The 17,993-nt window shown below is 39.3% G+C and overlaps 1 protein-coding gene across 2 annotated transcripts; it reads left to right on the top strand.

Annotated features, from left to right (window-relative positions):
• The first annotated feature begins 25 nt into the window (after window positions 1–25).
• Window positions 26–14,131, top strand: gnpat (glyceronephosphate O-acyltransferase). 2 transcript variants are annotated; one of them, XM_053231687.1, is made up of 16 exons: window positions 26–270; window positions 529–720; window positions 849–1,025; window positions 4,917–5,046; window positions 5,220–5,347; window positions 6,437–6,512; window positions 7,208–7,359; window positions 7,557–7,687; window positions 8,266–8,489; window positions 9,155–9,406; window positions 9,571–9,647; window positions 9,844–9,984; window positions 10,448–10,547; window positions 10,698–10,791; window positions 10,893–10,954; window positions 11,078–14,131. In XM_053231687.1, exons 1-16 carry the CDS (start codon window positions 247–249, stop codon window positions 11,119–11,121), a joined length of 2,004 nt encoding a protein of 667 aa, XP_053087662.1. In that variant the 5' UTR covers window positions 26–246; the 3' UTR covers window positions 11,122–14,131. The 2 variants fall into 2 exon arrangements, with proteins under 2 accessions (XP_053087662.1, XP_034157981.2); XM_034302090.2 differs by having other exon boundaries at window positions 27–270; window positions 9,568–9,647.
• The last annotated feature ends 3,862 nt before the right edge of the window (window positions 14,132–17,993 follow it).

Genomic DNA, 17,993 nt, shown 5'->3' with positions numbered 1-17,993 from the left:
AACCGCTCTTACTTCCTATATACGCGCACTCTATAGTGAGTGACGTAATGGCGCTTATAGGTGATCTAGGGCACTAGGTTTGTCAGAGGACGATATTTGGGATTGAGCCGGTTATTTTTGACACCACCCATGTGTGGTCAGTTCAGTAGCTAGCAAGGGAGATGTTTGAATTGTCAACTTTACAGTGGATTTTTTGGTGATTTGGAGGAAGACTAGCACTCATGGTTTGTTAGGTTTTGACACAAAATGGCGTCCAAAGTACTCTACTCGGTGAGGAAGGCTAATTTAACTCATTGCTAGTTTGGTAGTGGTTGCAATGTTGCAATGAAGTGCACTATTTACTTGTTTATTTATTGTTATTGTTATTGTTGCTATGATATTTGACTTGTATAATGCTGCACCTTAAATTTTTTTTTATATTTTAATCTCTTATGAAATTCATGACTCTTATTATTTTTTTTTTTAAATGAATCTACTCTGTGTTATTTATATGAATGATCCATGTGTAATAATGTGGCTCATGTGCAGCTCAGAGATCCAGTCCCCAAGAAAAGGGATGATTTCGAGGACATCCTTGAGGAGAGAAGGAACTCCAGTGATCTGAGATACGCTCTGAAGTGCTACACGCCCGCGGTGTATAGAAACCTGCTGCCCTGTAAAGCCAGCATGCTCAAAACCCTCGTCCTGCAGTCCGAGTCCCTGCGATACGTCATCAACCAGGTGCAGGCGCAGGCGCAGGTGCAGGTGCAGGCGGCGTCTAAAGCCGCGGAGCACCGAGTGGATCATCACAGAGTGGATCCCGGATGAGAAGGAGTTTCGATTTTACAGCTCTGTCTTGTTCTCTGTAGGTGTCGGCGGAGAGCGGCGAGGCTCCGGAGGTCGTACAGGAGGAGGCGTCTCAGGTGCTGGAGGAAATGGCTCACCGCTTGCAGCTCAGCACCGTCCGCTTCTTCGCCTTCACGCTCAGCAAAGCCTTCAAAGCGCTGTACCGCAGCGTGCGGGTCAACGAGGAGGGCATCCAGAGAGTGAGTCCAGCTCGTCACGCGCCTTTAACGCTTACTGAGATCAACGACACGCGCAAACACTTACGAGCAAGATATACGTGATGATTGGTTTAAAAAGTTCAGAAAAAAAATTGCATTTGTTTTGGATCCATTCATCCATCTTTCTATACATCAGTACATATCTGTATATTCTTATCTATATCCATCCGTTCATCCATCCATCCATCCATCCATCTTTCTATACATCAGTACATATCTGTATATTCTTATCTATATCCATCCGTTCATCCATCCATCCATCCATCCATCTTTCTATACATCAGTACATATCTGTATATTCTTATCTATATCCATCCGTCCATCCATCCATCCATCTTTCTATACATCAATTCATATCTGTATATTCTTATCTATATCCATCTGTCCATTCATCCATCCATCCATCTTTCTATACATCAGTACATATCTGTATATTCTTATCTATATCCATCTGTCCATCCATCCATCCATCCATCTTTCTATACATCAGTACATATCTGTATATTCTTATCTATATCCATCTGTCCATCCATCCATCCATCTTTCTATACATCAATACATATCTGTATATTCTTATCTATATCCATCCGTCCATACATCCATCCATCTTTCTATACATCAATACATATCTGTATATTCTTATCTATATCCATCCATCTGTCCATCCATCTTTCTATACATCAATACATATCTGTATATTCTTATCTATATCCATCCGTCCATCCATCCATCCATCTTTCTATACATCAGTACATATCTGTATATTCTTATCTATATCCATCCATCCATCCATCCATCGTTCTATACATCAATACATATCTGTATATTCTTATCTATATCCATCCATCCATCCATCCATCTTTCTATACATCAATTCATATCTGTATATTCTTATCTATATCCATCCGTCCATCCATACATCCATCCATCCATCTTTCTATACATCAATACATATCTGTATATTCTTATCTATATCCATCTGTCCATCCATCCATCCATCTTTCTATACATCAATACATATCTGTATATTCTTATCTATATCCATCCGTCCATCCATCCATCCGTCCATCCATCCATCTTTCTATACATCAATTCATATCTGTATATTCTTATCTATATCCATCTGTCCATCCATCCATCCATCTTTCTATACATCAATACATATCTGTATATTCTTATCTATATCCATCTGTCCATCCGTCCATCCATCTTTCTATACATCAGTACATATCTGTATATTCTTATCTATATCCATCCATCCATCTTTCTATACATCAATACATATCTGTATATTCTTATCTATATCCATCCGTCCATCCGTCCATCCATCCATCCATCCATCTTTCTATACATCAATACATATCTGTATATTCTTATCTATATCCATCCATCCATCCATCGTTCTATACATCAATACATATCTGTATATTCTTATCTATATCCATCCGTCCATCCATCCATCCATCTTTCTATACGTCAATTCATATCTGTATATTCTTATCTATATCCATCCATCCATCCATCGTTCTATACATCAATACATATCTGTATATTCTTATCTATATCCATCTGTCCATCCATCCATCCATCCTTCTATACGTCAATTCATATCTGTATATTCTTATCTATATCCATCTGTCCATCCATCCATCCATCTTTCTATACATCAATTCATATCTGTATATTCTTATCTATATCCATCTGTCCATCCATCCATCCATCTTTCTATACATCAATACATATCTGTATATTCTTATCTATATCCATCCGTCCATACATCCATCCATCTTTCTATACATCAATACATATCTGTATATTCTTATCTATATCCATCCGTCCATCCGTCCATCCATCTTTCTATACATCAATACATATCTGTATATTCTTATCTATATCCATCCGTCCATCCGTCCATCCATCTTTCTATACATCAATACATATCTGTATATTCTTATCTATATCCATCTGTCCATCCATCCATCCATCTTTCTATACATCAATACATATCTGTATATTCTTATCTATATCCATCTGTCCATCCATCCATCCATCTTTCTATACATCAATACATATCTGTATATTCTTATCTATATCCATCCGTCCATCCGTCCATCCATCTTTCTATACATCAATACATATCTGTATATTCTTATCTATATCCATCTGTCCATCCATCCATCCATCTTTCTATACATCAATACATATCTGTATATTCTTATCTATATCCATCCGTCCATCCGTCCATCCATCTTTCTATACATCAATACATATCTGTATATTCTTATCTATATCCATCCGTCCATCCGTCCATCCATCTTTCTATACATCAATACATATCTGTATATTCTTATCTATATCCATCCGTCCATACATCCATCCATCTTTCTATACATCAATTCATATCTGTATATTCTTATCTATATCCATCCGTCCATCCGTCCATCCATCTTTCTATACATCAATACATATCTGTATATTCTTATCTATATCCATCCGTCCATCCATCCATCCATCTTTCTATACGTCAATTCATATCTGTATATTCTTATCTATATCCATCTGTCCATCCATCCATCCATCCTTCTATATGTCAATTCATATCTGTATATTCTTATCTATATCCATCCGTCCATCCATCCATCCGTCTTTCTATACATCAATTCATATCTGTATATTCTTATCTATATCCATCCGTCCATCCATCCATCCATCCATCTTTCTATACATCAATTCATATCTGTATATTCTTATCTATATCCATCCGTCCATCCATCTTTCTATACATCAATTCATATCTGTATATTCTTATCTATATCCATCCATCCATCCATCTTTCTATACATCAATACATATCTGTATATTCTTATCTATATCCATCCGTCCATCCATCCATCCATCTTTCTATACATCAATACATATCTGTATATTCTTATCTATATCCATCCATCCATTCATCCATCCATCCATCCACCCCTTCTGTTTCTTCCATTTATAACTTCTTCATTTCCATCCCTTGTATTCCTTCCTTCCATCTATCCATCCATTCATTCCTCCATCCATTCATCCGTCCATCCATTCTTTCATTCATCCATCTCCTTATGCATCCAACCATCTGTCTATCTTAAATCCATCCTTTCATCCATGCATCCATTCGTCTGTCTATCCATCTTCAGTCTTCATCAGTCTATCTGTACATCTGTCTATAACTTCTTCCATACATCCCCCTTTCCATTCATCCATCTATCCCTTTCTGTTCCTTCCAGCTATAATTTCTTCATTTCCATCCCATCTAGTCCTTTCATTCTTCAATCCATCCATCCATACATCCATCCATTTGTTTGTTCAACCACCCACTAGTCCAACCATCTATTAGTCCATACATCTGTCTATGCATCCGTATTCTTCCATTCATCCATTCAGCAGTCCATCTGGTCATCCATCCATCCATTTCCCCTGTATCTGTCCATCCAACCACAAGCCCATACATCTATCAGTGAACTCACCCATCCATATATCTGTCCATCATATATCTTTCTGTGTAATCTTCATTCTGTTCATTCACCCACACATCCACATATTCTTCTGTCTATCCAAGCTTTCATCCATCTATTATATATCCGTCTGTAATCTTCTATCCATCCATCCATCCTTCCATCTTCCATTTCTTTATTTAGAATTGCAAGTATATAAAACATTTTAGGTCAGTTACACCATCGTCAGAGCATGAAAAAAAAAAAAAAAAACGTAATCTTAAGTACTAAGGCATCATCACATGAGCGTTTAGCTTGATGGATGACAATACTCAAAACAAGGCTAGGCTAGTTTGGATTTTATTCACGTTATTTATCAAAACATTTCCATTGTATTCTCCAGCTTCAGCAGGCCATTCAGGAGCATCCGGTGGTGCTTCTGCCCAGTCACCGCAGCTACATGGACTTCCTGATGATGTCCTACGTGCTGTTCACCTACGACCTGGCTCTGCCCGTCATCGCTGCAGGAATGGGTGTGTATCTGCCAATTCTCTGTGGAGTATCGTTCATACGAACAGACTGATTTATGCCGTTCACACTCTGTTCACACTCTGTTCACACTGCTGATGTGGATTTTTCTGATCCTGATTCATTAAATGTTTTACACAAACATGGCACTCGGCCAACCTGCGCTCGTCTGTTCCAGATTTTATGAGCATGAAGTTTATTGGAGAGATGTTGCGCATGTCAGGAGCGTTTTTTATCCGTCGTTCGTTTGGAGGAGATAAACTCTACTGGGCTGTTTTCTCCGAATATGTCAAGACCATGCTGAGGGTAAGAAACTATCTATCTATGTAACTATTCATTCCTAAATCCATCCATCTATCCTTCCATTCATTTGTCCTTCTGTCTGCCCGTCCATCAGACTGTCCATCCAATAGTCTGTCTTTCCATTTGTCTACCCCTATCACTCATTCCTTCCATTCTTTTCATCTGTCCATTCCTTCTGTTCAGTCCTTCAGCCATCTATTCTTTTAGCCGTCCATCCATCCATCCATCCATCCATCCATGCATCCATGCATCCATGCATCAATTCAGCAGGCAGTGTGTCCATCACTGTATTCATCCATCCATCCAGCCATCCATCCATCAGTATGTTCATTCAACCACAGCTCCATCCATTCTTCCAGCCATCCATCTATCCATCAGTCTCTCTATTCAACCACAGCTCCATCCATTCTTCCAGCCATCCATCCATGCATGCGAAGCATGTATACAGTGTACACTTACCCAAAGTCAGGCCCTAGATATCCACATACATCACTCCATCCATCCAGCCAGCAGTTCATCTGTCCATTCTTTTATTCATCCATCAATCTGTTCATCCAACCACAACTCTCTCCATCCATCCATTCAGCAGTTTGTCTGTCTATCCTTTAACTCATCCCTCCCTCCATCCATCCATCCGTCTATCCATCTGTACATCTAACCACAGTTCCATACATCCATAACTCCATCCATCCATCCATGAATGCAAAGCATGTATATAGTGTACACTCAACCAAAGTCAGGCCTTAGATATAAGGATATATCTATCCATCTATTGAGCAGACTGTCCATCCATCCTTTCATTCATCCAGTCATAACTCCATCAGGCCAGCCAGCCATCAGGCCATCAGTCCATCCATCCAGCCATCCATCATCCATCTACTCTTCTATCCATCTCTTTCATTTCACCTATCCATCCATGTGTATATACACATAAAGTTAAACTATATTCAGGCCCTAGCTATAGGTTACATCACTTCATAGTATTAGTTTATAAAAGAACGAGTAAATTATGTTATTAACATTTCGATACACAGAGTTAGAGCTCGTTATCTAATCCCATCTCATCTGTTGTGTCTCTTTTGAATTCCACAGAACGGTTACGCACCAGTCGAGTTCTTCCTCGAAGGTACCAGGAGCCGAACGGCAAAATCACTCACACCAAAGACAGGTAACCTGATCGTCAAACGCACAGCTGGGAATTCTCTGTTTAGGGATTACAGGTAACACTGTTTGCTCCTGAGCTGCGAAAATATTGGCACCTCGTGGCCACTTTGCCATCGAATTCCATGTGAAGAAAAAAGAGCTCATAATTAAAAAAAAAGCGTAAGGGTAGATCAGAAGTATAAATAGCATCTGGAGGAGTTCTGAGTGTTAAACAGGGACAGATCAGAAGATATCACAGTGCAATAAAGTTCTGGAGAAAATCGTTTCACTGGCAGACTTTAAACATCATTTGTTCAGTTAATACAATTTGCATAAAATATAAAACTCGTCTGGGATTTTGACACAGGGCCCTCGCTGACTCCTGCATAATATAGTGCAGTGTCAAGACTTTTCCCTCTTTGTGATCCATTTATTTTTTTCTCTTGAAAATAAATGAGATGCGACAGGAAAAGGTTTTTTTTTTGTTCTGTTGTGTCTGTGCCGACACTCTTAAATGAAATCTCGCAGAACAGCTGCACAATTGAATCAGAAGTGATTTAATGCCACTGCCGTGTTTATGGATGAGAAAGTTTGGTGTGATGAACCGAATTCTTATGCAGTCGTTAATCAGATGCGGGGAAAAAAATAAGAAGAATATCCTGTGATCATTTAATAATTTTTTTGGTCTGTCTGCATTCCCTTTCTGTCTGTCTCTCTCAGGTCTGCTGAATATAGTCATGGAGCCGTTTTTTAAAGGCGAAGTCTTCGATGTGAACTTGGTTCCAGTGAGTATAAGCTATGAGAGGATTCTAGAAGAGTCTCTGTATGCACGTGAGCTGCTCGGAGTGCCCAAACCCAAAGAGTCCACATCTGTGAGTAACTCAATATTATCTCTCTCTCTCTCTATATATATATTTTTTTGTTCCCTGAGAACACCATTTCCTCAGTGAAGCATGGTGGCGGTAGTATCGTATATATACTCTTCTTTCTCTTGCTTGTTTTCTGTCTTCTGATTCTCACTTGTTTTTCCTTCTCTCTCTCTCTCTCTCTCTCTCTCTCCCTCTCTCAGGGTCTGTTGAAGGCCAGGCGGATCCTCAGTGAGGATTTTGGTACAATGCATGTATACTTTGGAACTCCGGTGTCTCTGCGTAGCCTAGCACAAGGCCACATCAGCCGCTCCCAGTACAACCTAGTGCCCAGGTAATGCACGTGTCCATGAAGCACTCATATAGTGCCTTGCATAAGTATTCAACCACCCCCTCAAACTTTTCCACATATTATAGTATTATAACCTGGAAGTGAACGTGACTTAACTGAGGTTATTTGTCATCAGTCTACACAACGTAGCTCATAATATTGGAGTGTGTGTTTTGTTGAGATCAATATAGTTTGCAAAATTATGTAAAAATTAAAAAGAATTTTTATTCACTCTCATTGCTGTGAAACCCCTAAATTAGTTCTGATGCTCCCACCACCATGCTTCACGGTGGAAATTGCTCATCACTGCTCAACATCATTCCCACAGTGAAGCATGGTGATGGGAGCATCATGTTGAGAGATTGCACTAGAACTAATTTAAAGGTGTCACAGTTGTGGAGGTGGATATTTATTCAATCACAACCTTTACGTTCTTTATTTACAAATAATCTTGCAAGCTATACTAATTGATTTTCACCCTGCATCAATATTATGGGCTATTCTGTATAGATTCAAACACTCAGATCGTGTAAAAGTGGTACAGAATGCAGCATTGCTGATATTTCCCATGCCTCTGTCAGACACATTCCCCAGAAGCCGGCGGTGGACACTCAGGCGTTTGTAAATGACGTAGCGTTTCACCTGGTGCGGCTGCAGGAGGAGAACATGGTACTGAAGCCGTGGGCGCTGATCGCCACTCTGCTCCTGCAGAACCCCGATGGCATGGAGCTGTCCGCTCTCACCCAGCAGGCAGACTGGCTCCGGCGCCTGGCTCTCAGCTTCGGGGCCTTCCTGGACTGGCCGGGTACGGAGCGTGCACATTATATATACAGACACAGACACAGGCAGTAGGTAGTCTTATAGTATGTATGTAGATTAAACTCAGTTAAAGTCCATCTTTTATTCTGATTCTCTCTCTCTCTCTCTTTCTTTCATACTCTGTCTGTCTCTGACTTTCTCTGCTTTTTTGTCTTTCTCTCTCTGTCTGTCTCTCTCTCTCTCTCTCTCTTTCTTTAACACTCTGTCTGTCTCTGACTTTCTCTCTCTCTGCTTTTGTCTTCCTGTCTCTCTGTCTTTCTCTCTCTGTCTTTCCCTCTCCCTCTGATTTTCTCTGTTTCTGTCTCTCTTGCTTTGTTCCTCTCTGTATCTCTTTCTCCCTCTGTTTCTCTCTGCTTCTCTCTCTCTCCCTCTGTCTCTCTGTTTTTCCCTGTCTCTCTGTTTTTCCCTTCTCTATCTCTCTCTCTCCCTCTCTCTCTCACCCCCGTTTCTCTCTGTCTCTCTCTGTTTCCCCGTCTGTCTCTCCTTCTGTTTCTCTCTCTCTCTCTCTCTCTCTCTCTTTTTCCCTGTCTCTCCGTTTCTCTCTGTCTCTCTCTATTTCCCTGTCTGTCTCTCCCTCTGTTTTTCTCTTTCTCTGTTTCTCTCTGTCTCTGTCTCTCTCTCTCTCTCTCTCTCTCTCTCTCTCTCTCTCAGATGGTGAGCCGTGCAGTAAGGTAATCAGCTCCAGTCTGACCATACACAGAAACTTGGCGTGTGTGTCCGGGGGGCGTGTGCGACTGGTTGTTCCTGAGGCGTCGGGGGCGGAGCTGAGTGCCGAAGAGGCGGAGTTTAACCGAGCGGTCAGTGTGCTGTCTTGCGCGTCCTACAGGAATCAGACGCTGCACGTGTTCGTGAGGCCGGCTCTCCTGGCTGTGGCCATGCACACCGCAAACTCCGACAGGAGAGGTGAGACGCTGACAGCATGGTTATTACTCATATTACAGAAATTATTATAGGTAGCGATATATAGTTTATTATATGTTATGTTATTTTTGTTTTTAAATTATGATTTTGTTACGTATTTATTTTTAAAAAATTATTTAACTACCTATGACTTACTGTTCCAGAAGAGGTCTACAATTGCTTTAACGTCCTCCGGAACATTTTCTCCAATGAGTTCATTCTGTGTCCTGGAGCCTCAGTGCAGGTCAGACCACACACACACACACACACACACACACACACACGCATACACACACACGCATGCATACACACACGCATACACAAACGCACACGGAATCTTTTCTATAGAGATTTTTTTGTTGCTAAAATTATGTTAATGTTCGTCTAGCATGGATTATGCTGAAGTCAGAGTGTGTGTGTGTGTGTGTGTGTGTGTTTAGGACTTTGAGGAGGCATGTTACTTGCTGGTGAAGTGCGGCGCAGTTCAGGAGTTGCAGCAGGAGGTTGTGATGTCATCGAGTGGACAGATGACACTGTCCTTCCTGTGTTCGCTGATGGAGCCGTTTCTGCAGGGGTACCAGGTAAAGACATTTTTTTTTTTTATCATGCAAGATTCAAATAAAAATATTTTATATTTAAAGGTTTGCTAACAAGTTGGAAAGCAGTGGGAAAACAGTAGTGATGGCCTTAAACAAGTGTTAATGTGCTAATGTGCTAGCCGTCCTGTCAGCTTCCTGTTGCTGTGCAGGGTGAAGCTTTAGTTCCTTCATTGGCCAATCGCAAGATCGATCATGTGACATCACCACTAGTGTTTTGTTTCATTTCTAGCATAACATTGCTTAAATAATAACTAGCTATAGCTACCTAATAGCTACCTAAACTCACTGCGCTAAGTGCTGTTTTAGGAAAATAATCAACTTTAGGGTGGAAATGGTAACTCTTAATGGTGGTTATCGAAAATCTCATGGCAGCCGTACATCATTGGCTGGTGTGTGTGTGTGTGTGTGTGTGTGTGTGTGTGTGTGTGTGTGTGTGTGTGTGTAGGTGGTGTGTCGGTATCTGCGTGAGGACACGCAGGAGGATCTTCCAGAGAAGAACTTTGTTCCTGGCGTGAGGAACTTTGCTCTCCAGCTCATCCTAGCAGGTGACCTCACACTAAATCTCCGCACAGTTAAGTGCAAAAATTTACACACCCTCAGATAAAACAAATGGAATTTATAGCACTTAGACTATGTCCATTAGATATTGCTTTTTGTATCGAGTGTGTGAAGGTTTTCTCCTCTCACCGTTTCAGGAAGTCTGAGATGTCCCGAAGCCTTATCTTCTGATTTGCAGAAAAACGCTCTGGCTGCACTGATACGCCTGAAAGCTGTCAGGAAGCTCAAAACGTAAGCGTGATCTTGATAAGTCGACTGGCTGAACATGCTTTTTTGGTTTTTTTTGAAGGTTTCTGGTATCTGACAGGTTTCGTTTTTGTTTTCTCACCCAGCGGCGATCAGGTGATGCTGAAGATCAACAAGATGGCCGTGAACTCATTGGAGGACACACTGGGTAAGTGTGATGTCATATCCTGTCTGAGATTTTGGTAACACTTTATGCAAAGCCTTTATCATTATCATTCATAATTTATTCTTGTCTAAGTGTGCACTTCATGACCCAGTTTCCATCTCGCAGGGGGTAAAATTCCCACCCAGAAGCCTGTCCTTGCTCGGCTGTAAGCTCACACACACACACACACACACACATGTACACACACTCCTCTCGATGTGTGCCTCAACTGCCTTCATTAGCATAATTTTTTGCGTCACGGACTACAAGGACTGTTTGTCATCGAGCTTTAAGGAGCCATAACCATCTGGGACACACTCTCTCCACACACACACACACACACACACACACACACACACACACACACACACACAGTCTCAGACTTAATATCCTGCTGTGTGATCAATGCTTTAGTTTTTAACTGCTCTGAACTTTAATCACCAGCTGTTACTCTTTCTTTGTCTCTCCAGATTTACTCGTTTATGCTTGCTGTCTCTTTTTTTTTTTTTTTTTAATTTTTTTTAAAAAAAAGTTTGCAAACTTTATTTATGAAATGTTTTTTTTTTCTCAAATAGATATCATCCAGTGTTTTTTTTTTTTTTTTTTTTTTGCTTGAATGGCATCAGGTGCTTGCGTTTTTGTTTGATGAGAATATGCAAACAACCTAAGAGACAGTGTTGTGTTTTTTAATTATTTATCCAAAAAAGATATATTTGCTTGTCATTAAGATAGATTATATCTGAAGGAAGATGTTTGGTTTAATGTGCTTGATGTACTGTGGATTATATTTTCTAATTTTATGAGAGTAAGGAGAGATATCTGGTGAACATTTTGATTTTGTCAGGGGATATCTGGGTACATTTTAATGTTGGTCGAAGATATTTTATACGAAATTTGGATTTGGTCCACGATATCCAGTTAAAGCTTGGATTTAGTTTGGGATATCTGGCTAAAGATTTGGTCTGGGATATTTGGTAAAAAAATTGGATTTGGTCAGGGATATCATGCGAAAGTTGGATTTGGTCTGGGATACCATGCTAAAGTTGGATTTGGTCTGGGATACCATGCTAAAGTTGGATTTGGTCTGAGATACCATGCTAAAGTTGGATTTGGTCTGGGATACCATGCTAAAGTTTGGATTTGGTCAGGGATACCATGTGAAAGTTGGATTTGGTCTGGGATATCATACTAAAGTTTGGATTTGGTCTGGCATATCATGCTAAAATTTGGATTTGGTCTGGGATATCATACTAAAGTTTGGATTTGGTCTGGGATATCTGGTTAAAGCTTGGATTTGGTCTGGGATATCTGGTTAAAGCTTGGATTTGGTCTGGGATATGCTAAAGTTTGGATTTGGTCTGGGATATCTGGTTAAAGCTTGGATGTGGTCTGGGTTATTTGGTGAAAACAATTAGATTATTTTGTCTGGAATATTAATTGGATTAAGTGCTTAAAGCTTGGATGAAGTCTGCATAGGGTCTGGAATATTTGGTTTTAAGTTTAGATTTGGTCAGAGGTATCTGGGTAAAATATGTACTTGGTCTGGGATAACAGGCTAAATTTTGGGGTTTTCTCTGGGAATTTGGTAAAAAAAAAAAAAAAAATGGAAGGATTTGGTCTAGAGTATCTGGTTAAAACTCAGATGTGGTATGGGGTATCTGATTACTTACAGTTTGTAGTTTGTTCTTGTGCACGTTGGACCGTCATTTTAGTTACACCAGTAATATACTACTGACAGACATACAGACCAGCGTTTACAGCGTCCTTTAGCCATAGTTCAGTTTCTCTCCATTATGAGGTTGAGCCATATAGCAAGAATATTAAACCTCAAAACTTTTTTTTTATGTAATTATATATTTATATATATATATATGTATATCTCCAATATATTTCACATAATATTAATAATATTTCATAAAGTACCAACAAAGCAGTAAAATCATCTCATGAAAAGCTATGCATCAAATACACAACGCTGTCTGAGAAGTTTCTCATGATGTAATTTATAGTGATATTGATGGCATGTTGTCATGTCGCCCAACCCTGGAATCATCTTTTCTAGCAGCGCTATTGCGCTCTCACATAGTGTGGAATCTGTGGATATCAATGAGATTTGTATTTTACAGTAATGTATTGATAAAAGGAATAATTACGCATCCAATTCATTAAAATATTACTAAGATTGACATAAGGATGTCATAAACACATCATGGCAGAAATGAGATAACGTTATAAATGTGGTAATTACTTGCTGCTGAATATATGTGAGACGCTTTCCACCGAAATATTGCTTTAAAAAATTAACACAATTGTCAGACACAATCTTATAGTTCCAAGGTCTTCAGATGCCATGACTACTCATCAGACTACCTTTACAGATTTTAACCTTTGACACAAGATATGTATTAAACTTATCATTAAGTACATAACATTTGTCATAAAACATATGCTAACTAGAGTACACTTAGCATATGTCACATTTGTAACAGTGTTTTGATTGAGTTTTATAATGCAGAGTTCAGGTTGTGTGTGTGTGTGTGTGTGTGTGTGTTTTGTATAATTAACAACTGTACAGCTGATTGTAATCGAAAACATATAAGTTCATTGTTATGATAATATTATTATTATTATTGTAATGTGCCAAATGTATTTTGAAACTCCACTTTACTAAAGTCCACTCAGGGCATTTGAAAGTTTTTTTTTATTATTTTTTTTATTTTAATTTTGCTTAACGCTGCTTTAAAACCTGGATTCTTCTCCAGAAGTCCATCCACTACAGATCTTCCCAATAAGTGAACTCTGTTACTTTAGGACACGTCTTCTGAGTTCCTGTTTTTAGGCCCCACTTTTTCTCCAGATCCGAGACAATTCTTTAATGAAAACCTGAGCAAAAAGAGATGAAGACGTGAAATAAAGCATGTCTGTAAACCCCGTGATATTTCCACTGTAGCGTCTTTGCCAACAACAAACTCTTGCCAAAGTCATTTCCTGTTACTGATATTTGTGTGCATTTGGTTTGCGATGCGTTTGGAGCATTACTGATTCTGTCTAATTTCACGGTTTGACAGTGTTTGTCTAATGAATAATGATTATATGGTGCGTGTGTGTGTGTGTGTGTATGTGTATTTGGTATTAAATCTGTAATGATAATAAAGTTTGATAATTGAGTATGCATTCATGCAGATTGTGTGTGTTTACACATATTTAGGCCTTTCTGAGGACCAAATATGGAGGTCCTAACAATGATAGGATAGAGTCACAAGTCCTCACAATCACTGTGTGTGTGTGTGTGTGTGTGTGTGTGTGTGTGTGTGTGTGTGTGTGTGTGTGTGTGTATATACACACATATTTAGGCCTTTTGCGAGGACAGAAAATGACCAAATTTCACAATAATAGGGTGGAATTCCTTATGCAATCCTGTGTGTGTGTGTGTGTGTGTGTGTGTGTGTGTGTGTGTGTGTGTGAGCTCATGCATTTGCAAGTCTGTGTGGGTGTGTGTGGGTGTCTGTCTCTCTGTAGCCCTGTGAGGACCAAAAATGACCAAAGGTCCTCACAATCACTGTGTGTGTGTGTGTGTGTGTGTGTGTGTGTGTGTGTGTGTGCATGTATTCAGCCCTTTGTGAGGACCAAAATGACCAAATATCCTTACAATAACATGTATTACACCATGACTTTCAACATCACCTGATGAGTGTGTGTGTGTGTGTGTGTGTGTGTGAGAGAGAGAGAAATCCTTTTTCTAATGTCTAGCTTTCCATGCAGAACTCCAAATCTCCTCTAGATGGCACACAGATCCTTTTTTTCTCCCGCTCCCAGAGCGACAGTAGCAGATTTCAGGGGTCAGACGAACAAACAGAATCCTGTGAAGCTTTTATACATAATTTGTGCAGTCAGCCTTGTTTTGCAAACTCATTGTGTATAATAACCCTTTTACACTTTCCACACAGCTCTAATTTCTGTCCTGTATCAAACCCGTGTATGTTTTCCCGCCTGTGACTTCGGCACTAAATGAATTCTCTTAACTTTGTTCTGTGATGTAAGTTTTTGGTGCAGTCTGTGTGATTTTTTTCCCGCAGCGTGTTACGGTGACCGTCACCCCCCTCTGTGCTCAGCCGTGTGCTCTGCTGATCTCGACAGACTTTGATTGATTAGACTCATTTAGCAGAACGCATTTGGCGCATTTGCATTTAACAGGCGAGAGACGTTGCATAGAGGGACGTGAAGGCATACGGCACTGCTGATGTCGACAATATTTCCATAAATTTGATGAAATGACGGCACAATGAGTGTCCATTAAAAGAATACTTCAGCAAAAAAACCCAAGCTTACTACTTAGCTCAATGTAACCAATGTAAACATTTAAGGAGAATAGTTCCCCACAAAGACAAAACATAGTAATTATGCCTTGATTTAGTGTGTATTTTGTATTTGCTGAAGTTTTCACACTCCCTTTTTTTAATTCTGAGAAAATTAGGCCAAACAACAGCCCCTCCCCTCTTCCGCTACGTAAGCAAAGCTGCGACCGTTGAGTGCACGAAGTGTCCGACATTCCACACTTCCTTTTTTGCGCTTGAATAAGTGCATCATCTCTATATATACTACAGCATACCTACATATTAAGTAAAACTTCCCATTAGTTTGCTAAAAATGAAAAAAAAGCTTCAAGAAGCTAAGTAGTTAGCAATCCTCCTAGCTTACTTTTCCACACTGTTAGCCATGCTAGTCGTTCTTGCTAAACTTTTTTTTTTTTTTAAACACTCATGATTCCCTCTTTGCCAGTTCCATGTAACCTCTTTTTTCACCCTCTCAGCATTAAACACACAGTTTTAAACTCTCGGGAGTGAGTCGTTATATTAGCTGTGCTTGAACTTCAGCTCACAGGAGGAGCCTCGTGTCAGTGCTCGAGGAATTTCCTCCATCGCTGTGCTGACAGAGAAATGAACAATAATCCACAGACGGCAACCGCAATGAAGTGATGGCGCAGAGAAGATTTAATACAATTCAATAGAATCTAATTGAAGTGGTGAACGCTGGTCCCTGGATAGCCATCTCTCTTCATTTTTTTCTTGATCTCTGACATGGTGAAATCTCAGCGCTGCTTCTTGTCATAGAGCTGATCTCCTATGAGCATGAGCGAACAATGTACAGGAAATAGGATATTGGAGTGAAATTATGGGTAGTGTGTCAAAATATTACTGAAAAGTGGACGTAGCTAAAAATGATATGTTTGCGTAGAAGTTAGTTGTGTTTACGCTTAAATGTAGTCAAGGATTTAAAACTAAAAAGTGAGTGACTTTAACTGAAAGTCGCAACACTCGCAAATTTGTAACCACATCCAGCTACATCACCCTTGTACATTCATGTTGTAAATTTACGATTTTTACATAGCCATAGCATTTACAAAATTTGTGTAGCCATTACATTACCAATTTTTCTGTTGGAAATGCCATAACAGTTACGATTTTTACCTAGTCATTCCATTTACGATTTTTATGTAGCCATAGCATTTACGGTTTGTGTTGTACATGCCGTAGCATTTACGATTTTCACATAGACTTTTTTTAAAAAGATTTTTACCTAGTTGTAGCAGTTATGAGTTTTATGAATTTTTTGTGGCATGGCATTTGTTTACATTATCTTACATATTATCTCTAAAGACGTTATCTTTACATTCCAGGGTTTTTTTTTGTTTGTTTTTTTTTGGCACAGGTGAAATTCCCTTTGTGGAAAAACAATTCACGGAAGGGGAAAGGACGCAGGACTAGAAAGTGTTAGATTCCGGTACCCGTTACTTTAACTTTTGGCGAAAAACTGGATTGTGCAAACCTGAAATCAGGTTTCTCTTTGTAATATATTTTTATTCATTGTCTCATTTATTTATTATATTTTATTATATTTTTATGATTTTTTATATGTTATTTATTTATTTATTTATTTTGGTTTTCATTTGACTATATTTTGTTTATGAAAGAAAGTTTAAGGCATGAAAAGCTTAACTAGTTAGGCACTTTATAAATAAAATTACTATTATTATTATTAATAATAATAATAATAATAATAATTGATATGGATTGTTAAATAAGGTAATAAATGAATCCAAAATGCACAGAAATACAACTGATTAATTAGTAAGGTAAAAAGGGGCAGAAGGTTACAATATTTGAGAAATGAAAAATGTATTTTTATTAAATTAACTAATATATGAAGAGCTTAAACTGACCTTGGGTTTCGACTCCTCAGTCTTGAAGACTTTCATGTGGTGGAAAACCTCCTGTGCACAGACAAAGCACAGACACAGGAGACTCTTTCCAAAAATGCATTTCTCTCTTGGTTTACATGTCAGGACGTGCTTCATCAGAGCTGTGCCATGATTATTTGCCCCTCGGCCCCCTGGGTAATGGCCCCGCAGTGTGTGCATTACAGCAAATTATATTATGAAATTACAGCCTCAGTCTGATCAGCACTATTCAAATGAGTGCGCCTAGCACATTAGCCCGTGTGTGTGCGTGTGTGTGTGTGTATGTGTGTGTGTGTGTGTGTGTGTGTAAATGCGAATGAGCGCACTGTAATCGCCTTTGTGGCTGCGGCGCTAGCCAATTAGCATTACCAAATGAGTTCCATTGGGTTTCAATGGAGCTTTTCATTAAGTGAATGGCGAAGGCTGCTTTAATTAAAATGGCTTGATAGGTAAACTTGTTCATAGTGCTGCCAAAAAAGCTTTCAGCGTTACAATTACAGTGCATCAATCCTGGTCTTACTCTCGCTCTCGCTCTCCCAGCCTCTCATATTTGGTGACAAGCCAGTGAGGACAAAGTGAATAAAATGCAGCAGGCGTATTATAATCAGATGAAATGAATAAACTGCTCAGAATCGCTGTTGCATTAATGCCATCTTGCCTTTATCACAGAAGTGCTTTGGGTTAGCTCTCGCTCCAGCGTGCGCCTTAAAATCAAAGCAGCTCAAACACAAGGATGGATCATGGATGCACCAACATTAATGTAACTAGAAACAGATAAAAAAAATATGACATTCTTTAGTAAAT

The sequence above is a fragment of the Pangasianodon hypophthalmus genome, chromosome 30 (assembly GCF_027358585.1).
Source record: "Pangasianodon hypophthalmus isolate fPanHyp1 chromosome 30, fPanHyp1.pri, whole genome shotgun sequence".
Lineage (NCBI taxonomy): Eukaryota > Metazoa > Chordata > Actinopteri > Siluriformes > Pangasiidae > Pangasianodon > Pangasianodon hypophthalmus.
The sequence above is the reverse complement of the archived record's forward strand: the minus strand, read 5'-3'. Positions and strand labels throughout refer to the sequence as shown.

What these genes read in the sequence shown, in the direction of transcription:
- gnpat (XM_034302090.2), top strand. Translation starts at nt 247, where the DNA reads ATGGCGTCCAAAGTACTCTACTCG. An exon ending in AACCCAAAGAGTCCACATCT is followed by an intron (nt 7,360 to 7,556) that starts GTGAGTAACTCA and finishes TCCCTCTCTCAG; the next exon opens with GGTCTGTTGAAGGCCAGGCG. An exon ending in GTCCTGGAGCCTCAGTGCAG is followed by an intron (nt 9,648 to 9,843) that starts GTCAGACCACAC and finishes GTGTGTGTTTAG; the next exon opens with GACTTTGAGGAGGCATGTTA.